The sequence below is a fragment of the Salmo trutta genome, chromosome 13 (assembly GCF_901001165.1).
Source record: "Salmo trutta chromosome 13, fSalTru1.1, whole genome shotgun sequence".
NCBI lineage: Eukaryota > Metazoa > Chordata > Actinopteri > Salmoniformes > Salmonidae > Salmo > Salmo trutta.
This window is the reverse complement of record NC_042969.1, coordinates 2915538-2929257: the sequence shown is the minus strand read 5'-3', so window position 1 is coordinate 2929257 and position 13720 is coordinate 2915538. Positions and strand designations below refer to the sequence as shown.

General features: G+C 44.3%; 1 protein-coding gene across 3 annotated transcripts in view; it reads left to right on the top strand.

Annotated features, from left to right (window-relative positions):
* Positions 1 to 11521, top strand: part of LOC115205053 (ETS-related transcription factor Elf-1) — an 84303-nt gene extending 72782 nt beyond the window's left edge. For all 3 annotated transcript variants that reach the window (XM_029770623.1, XM_029770624.1, XM_029770622.1), the window contains exon 9: positions 10606 to 11521. In XM_029770623.1, coding sequence (XP_029626483.1) covers positions 10606 to 11398 — 793 coding nt within the window. In that variant the 3' untranslated portion in view covers positions 11399 to 11521. The remainder of the gene's footprint in view (positions 1 to 10605) is intronic.
* Positions 11522 to 13720: the final 2199 nt, after the last annotated feature.

The following is a 13720-nucleotide window of genomic DNA, read 5'->3' as shown; positions in this document are numbered from 1 at the left end:
ACCTCCATGTTTGAGGGTGGAGATGGTGTTCTTGGGGTCATAGGCAGCATTCCAGCTCCTCCAAACACGGCGAGTTGAGTTGATGTCAAAGAGCTCCATTTTGGTCTCATCTGACCCCAACACTTTCACCAGTTGTCCTCGGAGTCATTCAGATGTTCATTGGCAAACTTCAGATGGGCATGTATATGTATCTTGAGCAGGGGGACCTTGCGGGTGCTGCAGGATTTCAGTCCTTCACGGCGTAGTGTGTTACCAATTGTTTTCTTGGTGACTATGGTCCCAGCTGCCTTGAGATCATTGACAAGATCCTCCCGTGCAGTTCTGGGCTGATTCCTCACCGTTCTCATGATTATTGCAACTCCACGAGGTGAGATCTTGCATGGAGCCCCAGGCCGAGGGATATTGACAGTTCTTTTGTGTTTCTTCCATTTGCGAATAATCACACCAAATGTTGTCACCTTCTCACCAAGCTGCTTGGCGATGGTCTTGTAGCCCATTCCAACCTTGTGTAGGTCTACAATCTTGTCCCTGACATCCTTGGAGAGCTCTTTGGACTTGGCCATGGTGGAGAGTTTGGAATTTGATTGATTGATTGCTTCTGTTGACAGGTGTCTTTTTTACAGTTAACAAGCCTCGGTTAGGAGCACTCCCTTTAAGAGTGTGCTCCTAATCTCATTTACATTACATTTACATTACATTTAAGTCATTTAGCAGACGCTCTTATCCAGAGCGACTTACAAATTGGTGCATTCACCTTATGATATCCAGTGGAACAACCACTTTACAATAGTGCATCTAAATCTTTTAAGGGGGGAGGGGGGGTTAGAAGGATTACTTTATCCTATCCCAGGTATTCCTTAAAGAGGTGGGGTTTCAGGTGTCTCCGGAAGGTGGTGATTGACTCCGCTGTCCTGGCGTCGTGAGGGAGCTTGTTCCACCATTGGGGTGCCAGAGCAGCGAACAGTTTGGACTGGGCTGAGCGGGAACCATGCTTCCTCAGAGGTAGGGGGTCCAGCAGGCCAGAGGTGGATGAACGCAGTGCCCTTGTTTGGGTGTAGGGCCTGATCAGAGCCTGAAGGTATGGAGGTGCCGTTCCCCTCACAGCTCCGTAGGCAAGCACCATGGTCTTGTAGCGGATGCGAGCTTCAACTGGAAGCCAGTGGAGAGAGCGGAGGAGCGGGGTGACGTGAGAGAACTTGGGAAGGTTGAACACCAGACGGGCTGCGGCGTTCTGGATGAGTTGTAGGGGTTTAATGGCACAGGCAGGGAGCCCAGCCAACAGCGAGTTGCAGTAATCCAGACGGGAGATGACAAGTGCCTGGATTAGGACCTGCGTCGCTTCCTGTGTGAGGCAGGGTCGTACTCTGCGAATGTTGTAGAGCATGAACCTACAGGATCGGGTCACCGCCTTGATGTTAGTGGAGAACGACATGTTGTTGTCCAGGATCATGCCAAGGTTCTTAGCACTCTGGGAGGAGGACACAAGGGAGTTGTCAACTGTGATGGCGAGATCATGGAACGGGCAGTCCTTCCCCGGGAGGAAGAGCAGCTCCGTCTTGCCGAGGTTCAGCTTGAGGTGGTGATCCGTCATCCACACTGATATGTCTGCCAGACATGCAGAGATGCGATTCGCCGCCTGGTTATCAGAAGGGGGAAAGGAGAAGATTAATTGTGTGTCGTCTGCATAGCAATGATAGGAGAGACCATGTGAGGATATGACAGAGCCAAGTGACTTGGTGTATAGCGAGAATAGGAGAGGGCCTAGAACAGAGCCCTGGGGGACACCAGTGGTGAGAGCGCGTGGTGCGGAGACAGATTCTCGCCACGCCACCTGGTAGGAGCGACCTGTCAGGTAGGACGCAATCCAAGCGTGGGCCGCGCCGGAGATGCCCAACTCGGAGAGGGTGGAGAGGAGGATCTGATGGTTCACAGTATCAAAGGCAGCAGATAGGTCTAGAAGGATGAGAGCAGAGGAGAGAGAGTTAGCTTTAGCAGTGCGGAGAGCCTCCGTGACACAGAGAAGAGCAGTCTCAGTTGAATGCCCAGTCTTGAAACCTGACTGATTAGGATCAAGAAGGTAATTCTGAGAGAGATAGCAGGAGAGCTGGCCAAGGACGGCACGTTCAAGAGTTCTGGAGAGAAAAGAAAGAAGGGATACTGGTCTGTAGTTGTTGACATGGGAGGGATCGAGTGTAGGTTTTTTCAGAAGGGGTGCAACTCTCGCTCCCTTGAAGACGGAAGGGACGTAGCCAACGGTCAAGGATGAGTTGATGAGCGAGGTGAGGTAGGGGAGAAGGTCTCCGGAAATGGTCTGGAGAAGAGAGGAGGGGATAGGGTCAAGTGGGCAGGTTGTTGGGCGGCCGGCCGTCACAAGACGCAAGATTTCATCTGGAGAGAGAGGGGAGAAAGAGGTCAAAGCACAGGCTAGGGCAGTGTGAGCAGGACCAGCGGTGTCGTTTGACTTAGCAAACGAGGATCGGATATTGTCAACCTTCTTTTCAAAATGGTTGACGAAGTCATCCGCAGAGAGGGAGGAGGAGGGAGGAGGGGGAGGAGGATTCAGGAGGGAGAAGAAGGTAGCAAAGAGCTTCCTAGGGTTAGAGGCAGATGCTTGGAATTTAGAGTGGTAGAAAGTGGCTTTAGCAGCAGAGACAGAAGAGGAGAATGTAGAGAGGAGGGAGTGAAATAATGCCAGGTCCGCAGGGAGGCGAGTTTTCCTCCATTTCCGCTCGGCTGCCCGGAGCCCTGTTCTGTGAGCTCGCAGTGAGTCGTCGAGCCACGGAGCAAGAGGGGAGGACCGAGCCGGCCTGGAGGATAGGGGACAGAGAAAATCAAAGGATGCAGAATGGGAGGAGAGGAGGGTTGAGGAGGCAGAATTAGGAGATAGGTTGGAGAAGGTTTGGGCAGAGGGAAGAGATGATAGGATGGAAGAGGAGAGAGTAGCGGGAGAGAGAGAGCGAAGGTTGGGACGGCGCAATACCATCCGAGTAGGGGCAGAGTGAGAAGTGTTGGATGAGAGCGAGAGGGAAAAGGATACAAGGTAGTGGTCGGAGATTTGGAGGGGAGTTGCAATGAGATTAGTGGAAGAACAGCATCTAGTAAAGATGAGGTCAAGCGTATTGCCTGCCTTGTGAGTAGGGGGGGAAGGTGAGAGGGTGAGGTCAAAAGAGGAGAGGAGTGGAAAGAAGGAGGCAGAGAGGAATGAGTCAAAGGTAGACGTGGGGAGGTTAAAGTCACCCAGAACTGTGAGAGGTGAGCCATCCTCAGGAAAGGAACTTATCAAGGCGTCAAGCTCATTGATGAACTCTCCAAGGGAACCTGGAGGGCGATAAATGATAAGGATGTTAAGCTTGAAAGGGCTGGTAACTGTGACAGCATGGAATTCAAATGAGGAGATAGACAGATGGGTCAGGGGAGAAAGAGAGAATGTCCACTTGGGAGAGATGAGGATTCCAGTGCCACCACCCCGCTGGCTCGATGCTCTAGGGGTATGCGAGAATACGTGGGCAGACGAGGAGAGAACAGTAGGAGTAGCAGTGTTATCTGTGGTAATCCATGTTTCCGTCAGCGCCAGGAAGTCTAGGGACTGGAGGGTAGCATAGGCTGAGATGAACTCAGCCTTGTTGGCTGCAGACCGGCAGTTCCAGAGGCTGCCGGAGACCTGGAACTCCATGTGGGTCGTGCGCGCTGGGACCACCAGGTTAGAGTAGCTCGTTACCTGTATAAAAGACACCTGGGAGACAGAAATCTTTCTGATTGAGAGGGGGTGAAATATTTATTTCCCTCATTAAAATGCAAATCAATTTATAACATTTCTGACATGCGTTTTTCTGCATATTTTTGTTGTTATTCTGTCTCTCACTGTTCAAATAAACCTACCATTACAATTATAGACTGATCCTTTCTTTGTCAGTGGGCAAACGTACAAAATCAGCAGGGGATCAAATACTTTTCCCCCCACTGTACATATTGTGCATCAAACATGTTATATACATGCAAATAAAATATTGTTGGGTCATTCCATGTCATTTCAGGAAGCCATGACACCCACCATCTCAGATTGTTCTGAAATCCTTTCTGTAGTTAGAAACAGATAAGAATAGCATTCCTACAAAATTATTTAAGCAAATTGATTGCACCCAAATTGGCCGTTTTAATTTATAGGATTCCTAAAATATTTAGTAAATATAGTACCTTACATCTGATTTGGACCAACCATTTTTCTAACAATGAGTTTGACACGAGTAATCCAAAGAAATTGTAAACTAGTATACAGTATCAGTTCTCTATTGACAGGTAGGATGGAGCTGCCACTCAGAATATTGTTTCTATATCCTATGTAATGCATTCTCAGTGAATTTGGCGTTTTTTTTGCCGCTGTTCAGAGAATTTGTTAGGTTTTTAGGTTTATGTCCCGTCCTACATCCTCATATTACCAGGTCCTGACCACTAGATGAGATCTGGAGATCAAATTATATTTCAACAAAATAATGTTGCAGGAATGGTAATCTTATCTAACAACAGAAATGATTTCAGAACAGTCTGAGATGGATGTCAAATCCTCTTTCTTGTGCTTTTTGAGGTGGAATGACCATGATGAAACAATTGATTTTTCAGGACAAAATCTTCAAATGAATGATCAAGGAAAACAAAACCTGTATTCAAATATTCAAAGTTATTATATTTCATGAATCACTTAAATTTTGTTAAAAATCAGGAAAATGCTACATTTCCCAGAATGCATTAATTTAACCCTCAAGTTGATCCCAAGGTCTTAAAAAAAAGGCCAAACAAATGAAATGATTGCTGGAAATATAATTGGCAATTCTAAGCACTAAGGTTAAAGTAGTATATGAACATTGTTTCCATAAAAATTTGATATGTTCTTTGCTATCTTTTATTTGTAACTTTATTTTTTAACCTTTATTTAACTAGGCATGTCAGTTAAGAACAAATTCTTATTTACAATGATGGCCTACCAAAAGGCAAAACGCCTCCTAAATATAGGACAGAACACACATCACGACAAGAGAGACAACACTACACTACATAAAGAGAGACCTAAGACAACAACATAGCAAGGCAGCAACATATGACAACACAGCATGGTAGCAACACAACATGACAACAACATTGTAGCAACACAACATGGTAGCAGCACAAAACATGGTATAAACATTATTGGGCACAGACAACAGCACAAAGGGCAAGAAGGTAGAGACAACAATACATTACGCAAAGAAGCCACAACTGTCAATAAGAGTGTCCATGATTGAATGATTGTGTCATTAAATGAAGAGATTGAGATGAAACTGTCCAGTTTGAGTGTTTGTTGCAGCTCGTTCCAGTCGCGAGCTGCAGAGAACTGAAGAGGAGCGACCCAGTGATATGTGTGCTTTGGGGACCTTTAACAGAATGTGACTGGCATAATGGGTGTTGTATGTGGAGGATGAGGGCTGCAGTAGATATCTCAGATAGGGGGGAGTGAGGCCTAAGAGGGTTTTATAAATAAGCATCAACCAGTGGGTCTTGTGACGGGTATACAGAGATGACCAGTTTACAGAGGAGTATAGAGTGCAGTGATGAGTCCTATGAGGAGCATTGGTGAAAAATCTTATGGCCGAATGGTAAAGGACATCTAGTCGCTCGAGAGCACCCTTACCTGCCGATCTATAAATGATGTCTCCGTAATCTAGCATGGTTAGGATGGTCATCTGAATCAGGGTTAGTTTGGCAGCTGGGGTGAAAGAGGAGCGATTACGATAGAGGAAACCAAGTCTAGATTTAACTTTAGCCTGCAGCTTTGATATGTGCTGAGAGAAGGACAGTGTACCGTCTAGCCATACTCCCAAGTACTTGTATGAGGTGACTACCTCAAGCTCCAAACCCTCAGAGGTAGTAATCACACCTGTGGGGAGAGGGGCATTCTTCTTACCAAACCTCATGACCTTTGTTTTGGAGGTGTTCAGAACAAGGTTAAGGGCAGAGAAAGCTTGATGGACGCTAAGAAAGCTTTGTTATAGAGCATTTAACACAAACTCCGGGGAGGGGCCAGCTGAGTATAAGACTGTATTAACTGCATATTAATGGTTGAGAGATCTTCCTATTGACTGAGCTATGTTGTTGATGTAAATTGAGAAGAGCATGGGGCCTAGGATTGAGCCTTGGGGTACTCCCTTGGTGACAGGTTGTGGATGAGACAGCAGATTTTCTGACTTTATACACTGCACTCTTTGAGAGAGGTAGTTAGCACACCAGGCCAAAGACCCCTCAGAGACACCAATACTCCTTAGCCGGCCCACAAGAATGGAATGGTCTACCGTATCAAAATCTTTGGCCAAGTCAATAAAAATAGCAGCACAACATTCCTTAGAATTAAGGGCAATGGTGACATCATTGAGGACCGTTAAGGTTGCAGTGACACATCCATAACCTGAGCGGAAACCAAATTGTATACCAGAGAGAATAGTATAGACATCAAGAAAGCCAGTCATTTGATTATTGACAAGTTTTTCCAACACTTTTGATAAACAGGGCAAAATAGAAATAGGCCTATAACAGTTAGGATATGTTTGATATCCCCCTTTAAATAAAGGACGAACCGTGGCTGCCTTCCAAGCAATCAGAACCTCCCCAGAAAGGAGAGACAGGTTAAAAAGGTCAGAGATAGGCTTGACGATGATAGGGGAAGCAACCTTAAAGAAGAAAGGGTCTAAACCATCTGACTCAGATGTTTTTTTGGGTTAAGTTTCAGGAGGTCCTTTTGCACCTTGGACTCAGTGACTGCCTGCAGGGAGAAACTTTGTAGCAGGGCAGGGGAAAAAGAGGGAGAAGCATCGGGGATAGCCGCATTAGAAGTGGTGGGAGATGAGGAAATGTTGGACGGGCAAGGAGGCATGGCTGAGTCAAGTAGGAATCCTGACTTAATGAAGTGGTGATTAAAGAGCTCAGCCATGTGCTTCTTGTCAGTAACAACCACATCATCAACATTAAGGGACATGAGCAGCTGTGAGGAGGAGGTTTTATTCTCCAGGTCTTTAACCATTTTCCAGAACTTCTTGGGGTTAGACCCACAGAGAGAGAACTGCTCCTTAAAGTAACTAACTTGGCCTTCTGGATAGCCTGAGTGCACTTTTTTCTCATTTGCCTGAAGGAGAGCCAGTCAGCCTGAGTATGCATGTTTCGAGCCTTTCGCCAAATGCAATTATTGAGGTGGAGTAACCACTGCAAGATCACAGTCAAACCAGGGGCTGAACCTGTTTTTAATTCTCAATTTCTTTATGGGGGCTTGTTTGTCAACAGTACCACTGAAAATATCAAAAAAGAAGGTCCAAGCTTCTTCGACAGAGGGGATCAAGCTGATTGTATACCATTTTACAGAGGCCAGTTCATGAAGGAAGGCTTGCTCATTATTGTTTTTTGGCAAGCATCTATAACAAATCAGGACCGGTCGTTTCACTGAGCAGCCATTACGAACACAGGCTGTAAAACAGTGATCACTAAGGTCATTACAGCAAACATCAGACTGATACCTATCAGGATTATTTGTGAGGATAACATCAAGGAGAGTAGCCTTTTCTGGGTGTCTGGAGTCATACATTGTGGGATTGGTAATAGTTTGAGAAAGATTGAGGGGGTCCCATTTCTTTAAGACTTGGTCAGGTGGTTTAAGCATGTCCTAGTTTAGGTCACCCAGCATGACAAATTCAGACTTAGTGTAAGGGGCCAGGAGAGAGTTTAAGACAGTTAGGGTACAGGCCGGTGCTGATGGAGGACGATAGCACCCAGCAACAGTCAACAAAGAGCTATTTAAAAGTTTAATGCTTAAAACCAGCACATCAAATTGTTTGGGGACAGACTTGGAGACCACCGAGCACTGAAGGTGATCCTTGGTGGAGACCACCGAGCACTGAAGGTGATCCTTGGTTAAGATTGCCACTCCCCAACCTTTGGAAGATCTGTCTTGCCGAAGAAGGTTATAACCAGAAAGGTTAATGACCAACACGTCTGGATTGGAGCTGTGAACCCACACTTTCAATTGGTCCATTTTAGGTTATAAGCTTCTTGTCTTAACGTGCATAAAATCCAGGCTTTTACGAGAGCAAAAATAAGTGAAGCAGATATCAGAACACAAGTCAGAATTGGGGCTAGCAACAGTAGATGGGCCAGGGTGTACATGCACATTTCCAGATATCATCAACAGTAATACAATCAAGGCACGGCATAGGACAGGGAGAGCTCTGCAGTGTGGATTTATAACATCTGAATGTGCAGCAGATGGCAACAAGATCTTATTGTACAGCAATTTCATTAGGTAACATGAGTACAAAGCTGGCGAGAGGTGGTTAGAACAGGATGGGAGGCTGAATGGCAGATGCCTTCTATCGAACTTCTGAGGACCTAGTCAATGGTAAGCTACAGTTGAAGTTGGAAGTTTACATACACTTATGTTGGAGTCATTAAAACTCATTTTTCAACCACTCCACACATTTCTTGTTAACAAACTATAGTTTTGGCAAGTCGGTTAGGACATTTACTTTGTGCATGACACAAGTAATTATTCCAACAATTGTTTACAGACAGATTATTTCACTTATAATTCACTGTATCACAATTCCAGTGGGTCAGAACTTAACATACACTAAGTTGACTGTGCCTTTAAACATCTTGGAATATTCCAGAAAATGATGTCATGGCTTTAGAAGCTTCGGATAGGCTAATTGACATAATTTGAGTCAATTGGAGGTGTACCTGTGGATGTATTTCATGGCCTACCTTCAAATTCAGTGCCTCTTTGCTTGACATCTTGGGAAAATCAAAAGAAATCAGCCAAGACCTCAGAAAAAAATTGTAGACCTCCACAAGTCTGGTTCATCCTTGGGAGCAACTTCCAAACACCTGAAGGTACCACGTTCATCTGTACAAACAATAGTACGCAAGTATAAACACCATGGGACCACGCAGCCGTCATACCGCTCAGGAAGGAGACGAGTTCTGTCTCCTAGAGATGAATGTAATTTGGTGCGAAAAGTGCAAATCAATCCCAGAACAACAGCAAAGGACCTTGTGAAGATGCTGGAGGAAACAAGTACAAAAGTATCTGTATCCAAAGTAAAATGAGTCCTATATCGACTTAACCTGAAAGGCAAGGAAAAAGCCACTGCTCCAAAACCGCCATAAAAAAGCCAGACTTTTTGGAGAAATGTCCTCTGGTCTGATGAAACAAAAATAGAACAGTTTGGCCATAATGACCATCGTTATGTTTGGAGGAAAAAGGGGGAGGCTTGCAAGCTGAAGAACACCATCCCAACCGTGAAGCACGGGGGTGGCAGCGTCATGTTGTGTGGGTGCTTTGCTGCAGAAGGGACCGGTGCATTTCACAAAATAGATGACATCATGAGAAAGGGAAATTATGTGGATATATTGAAGCAACATCTCAAGACATCAGTCAGGAAGTTAAAGCTTGGTCGCAAATGGGTCTTCCAAATGGACAATGACCCTAAGCATACTTCCAAAGTTGTGGCAAACTGGCTTAAGGACAACAAAGTCAAGGTATTGGAGTGGCCAGCATCAAAGCCCTGACCTCAATCCTTTAGAAGATTTGTGGGCAGAACTGAAATGTGTGTGCGAGCAAGAAGGCCTACAAACCTGACTCAGTTACACCAGCTCTGTCTGGAGGAATGGGACAAAATTCACCCAACTTATTGTGGGAAGCTTGTGGAAGGCTACCTGAAACATTTGACCAAAGTTAAACAATTTTAAGGCAATGCTACCAAATACTAATTGAGTGTATGTAAGCTTCTGACCCACTTTGAATGTGATGAAAAAAATAAAAGCTGAAATAAATCATTCTCTCTACTATTATTCTGACATTTCACATTCTTAAAATAAAGTGGGGATCTTAACTGACCTAAAACAGGGACTTTTTACTAGGATTAAATGTCAGGAATTGTGATAAACTGAGTTTAAATGTATTTGGCTAAGGTGTATGTAAACTTCCGACTTCAACTGTATCTAGCTAGATTTATCTCCCTAGTGACCACCAAAGAAAATTCCTATTTGCATCTTTATTTCCTCAGTTTTAACCCTTTCCAACACAAACTGAAGAGATTAAATCAGAATGTCATTGAAAATAAGAATAATCATAATATCAGTGAAATATGATTAAAGCAATGAAATAGAAATGAAAACAACATTTTTTATTTAAAAAAATACATCCATTTTTGGGCCTTCTCTTTGTCCTTGTGAGTCCATTCAGCATAAATGTATTGTGTGCTATTTGTTCTTGACAAACTGAAGGCTGTATAACATAATGAATAGTCTGTTGCTGCATATTCTGTTATACCTTTCACAACTGAGATGTGGTCTGTTGCAATCAGATTTTGAAAGCTCATATAGAATGACAGTATGTAACATGCTGGAAGCTACTTATGTGCCTAAAGATATGTTCTATACTATAGTAGATTATACTAGAATAGTGTTCTATTTAATTCTGTGTGTCCAATGGAGTCTGAACCTGACTGTTAAGCTCTTTGTGTCAACTGTTGATGCAAGAAGGGTTTTATAGTATACATTTGATTGACCTGATCTCCTCTTTCTCCTCAGGAATATCAACATGGCTACCTCCGTTCCCATGGTCCTGACGTCGTCCGGCCAGTTGCAGCCCCTTCTGTCCAACGGTGACTCCTCCAGCCACTCTTCCCCGCCCAGGATCATCCTCCACACTGTCCCCTCCACCACCGCGGGGGGCAAGGATGTCCTCACCATCCAGACGGCCTCCTTGGCCACCGGGACGGGCAGCCTCCAGGACCACCACCATCAACACCAGCAACCCCAGTTTCTGGTCACCAGTCTGGGCTCCACCACTACCACCACGGGGGTCATCAACTCCACCACGGCTTCCCTCAATGGTCTCCCCCACCTAGTTACCCTCAACGCGGCCACTGGTCAGCCCATGGTGGCCCAGCAAACAGGAACAGTCATCGCCACCGTGCTCAAGTCCTCGAGTGGTGACGATCTTCTCCATGGCCTGCACGGCATCAAGGAGGAGATGCTGGACCCTTACTACCTGCAGTCGTGGGTTAATGGAGACCTGTCCTTTGGGATGGAGGCAGGGGAAGCAGAGCTCACCTACAGGACTGTGATCATTGGGACGAATCAAAGTCTTGGGCAGAGCCAGGGGGAGACTGGCAGCGAGTCTCCAGTGAACGGACACCTTGCCCAGGGAAGCAGCCCCAGCGAGGGCCTTACCCCTGTGGAGGAGCTGGAGGTGCGTGGGGAGATGGCTCTGCAGCCAGAGCACATGCTGGGGGTCAAGGGGCTCCAGGAGCTGCCGGAGATCACCGTCCACCTCCCGGCCTCCTTCATCCAGATCAAGACAGAGCCCACGGAGGCTTAGTAGGCCTGGACTCTCCCACCAAAGCTGGACTATTGGAATCAACATAAAAAAGACTTCTTAACTAAGTTTCCTTTTCCGTATCCGAATGATAATCTGATTTTGAAAAGCGATGGATTTTTGAAATATGGAGCGACAAACAGGCCAAATGTTGGCCCCTGCAGGATATTTTTGTTTACTCACAGCTGTTCTGGTCACGAGCCTACATTTGATCTTCAAGGGATTGTTTTGTGATGTGTTGTTGAAGGCTCCATTGATCCGATGGGCTCCACAGTGGAGGTGTCATAATACCCATAAAACCTAGCTGTCAAACGAGGAAATGGTTCCAACTGTTTTTCCACCATCCATTTTTCCCATAGGGAATTTTAGAAACACTTAAAATGAGGGCTGTTTCGTGTAGGCGTACTGTGGCGTTACATTTGATAACCATGTAAATCTCTCTTGGACAAGGTGACTTTTATCAATATATTCAGTTCTATTTACTCTCAGACTTGAAAATGCTAATTAGCATCAAAGTAGACATCATGCAAGACTACAAATCCCTGCAAGCTCCTACATGTCATCTCTAGCTGACACTTTGCTAACAGGTATTGTGTAAATTTAAAACTTGCACAAGACAGTTCACAGAATTATCAATTTAAATACATTTTGCCAATTTATACTAAATTTAGCTAACGTTAGATACTTAATCCAGAGATTGTTACCTTTGCCTCGATTCGGCAGTCTCGTCCAGATCATCATGGAATTTGTAGTTCTTTATGATAGCCACATTAGCAGCTAATTAGCATTACATTTTTAGGGGGCAAATACAGGCATATATATTGATAAAAGTCACCTTGTCATAGAGAGATTTACACAGTTATCAAAACATCACGCCAGGGTAAGCCTACACAAAACACAGCCCTTATTTTAAGTATCTAAAATTCCCTATGGGAAAAATGTATGGTGGAAAAACGATTGGAACCATTTCCTTGTTTTGCCGCTAGCTTTTATGGGTATTATGACTCATACTGTGGTACTCTATTGAGGTCCTATTGAACTATCTACCTACCTTGCTACTGTCAGTAGTTCCGCCCCCTTCCTAAACCCCGCCCCACCAGGAGAATAGCCATTGGATAACCAGGAATCTCCCCTACCACACGTGCCAGTTAGACTACTCCATTCTCTACCTACCAGTACATCTCATCAGACTTGTGTCAATTCTAACAGAGACAAAAACAGCAAACTAAAAGCAGGAGATGGGAACTCATGTGGGAGAATGCAATGAAATCAGACTTGTTGAGTCGAAAATGTGTAATTTTCTGCACGCCGTCTCCACTTTCTTTTTCTAAGGACGATCAATGGAAATGTACCTCACAGACCTTTTCTGAAGAGTGCCTTATACGGAAAGGTACAACGGTTTAAACTCTTGATTGGTAAAGTCTGTGAGGAGAATCAATGACAGTTCAGATTGTTTTGACTTTTCTGGAGTTTTAAATTCCACCCTTATTATCACATTGTTGATTAGGTGTGCATTCCCCTTCATTACACATGGCCTTACAGCAATGTGTTACTATGGAAATGTGCATTTTCCTGTCCTCTTGGACAATCCAATCACAAACCTGTTTGTATATAGCTGCAGAATTGATGCAGGGAGAGAGAAAGACATACGGAGGAAAAATAAAACATATTTTAATAGCCTCCTATCTCCCCATTAAGGCGTTTAATCCTGTTCATATATATAGTATATACTGAACAAAAATATAAACGCAACATGCAACAATTTCATTGATTTTACTCAGTTACAGTTCATATTAAATAAATAAATTAGGCACTAATCTATGGATTTCACATGACTGGGAATACAGATATGCATCTGTTGGTCACAGATACCTTAAAAAAAAATGGGCCTCACAATGGGCCTCAGGATCTCGTCACAGTATTTTTGTGCATTCAAATTGCTATCGATAAAATGCAATCGTGTTCTGTGGTATTTTAGTGACCTTTTATTGTCCCCAGCACAAGGTGCACCTGTGTAATGACCATGCTGTTTAATCTACTTCTTGATATGCCACACCTGTCAAGTGGATGGATTATCTTGGCAAAGGAAAAATGCTCACTAACAGGGATGTAAGCAAAATTGTGCACAGAATTTGAGAGAAATAAGCTTTTTGTGCCAATGAAACATTTCTGGGATCTTTTATTTCAGCTCATGAAAAATGGGACCAACATGTTTTGTTCTCTCTCTATATATATACATATATACACACTGTATATATATAATTGAGATTCAATTTAAGGCCACAAATGTATTTATTTTGTGAATGTCTAAATTCTTTATTATTT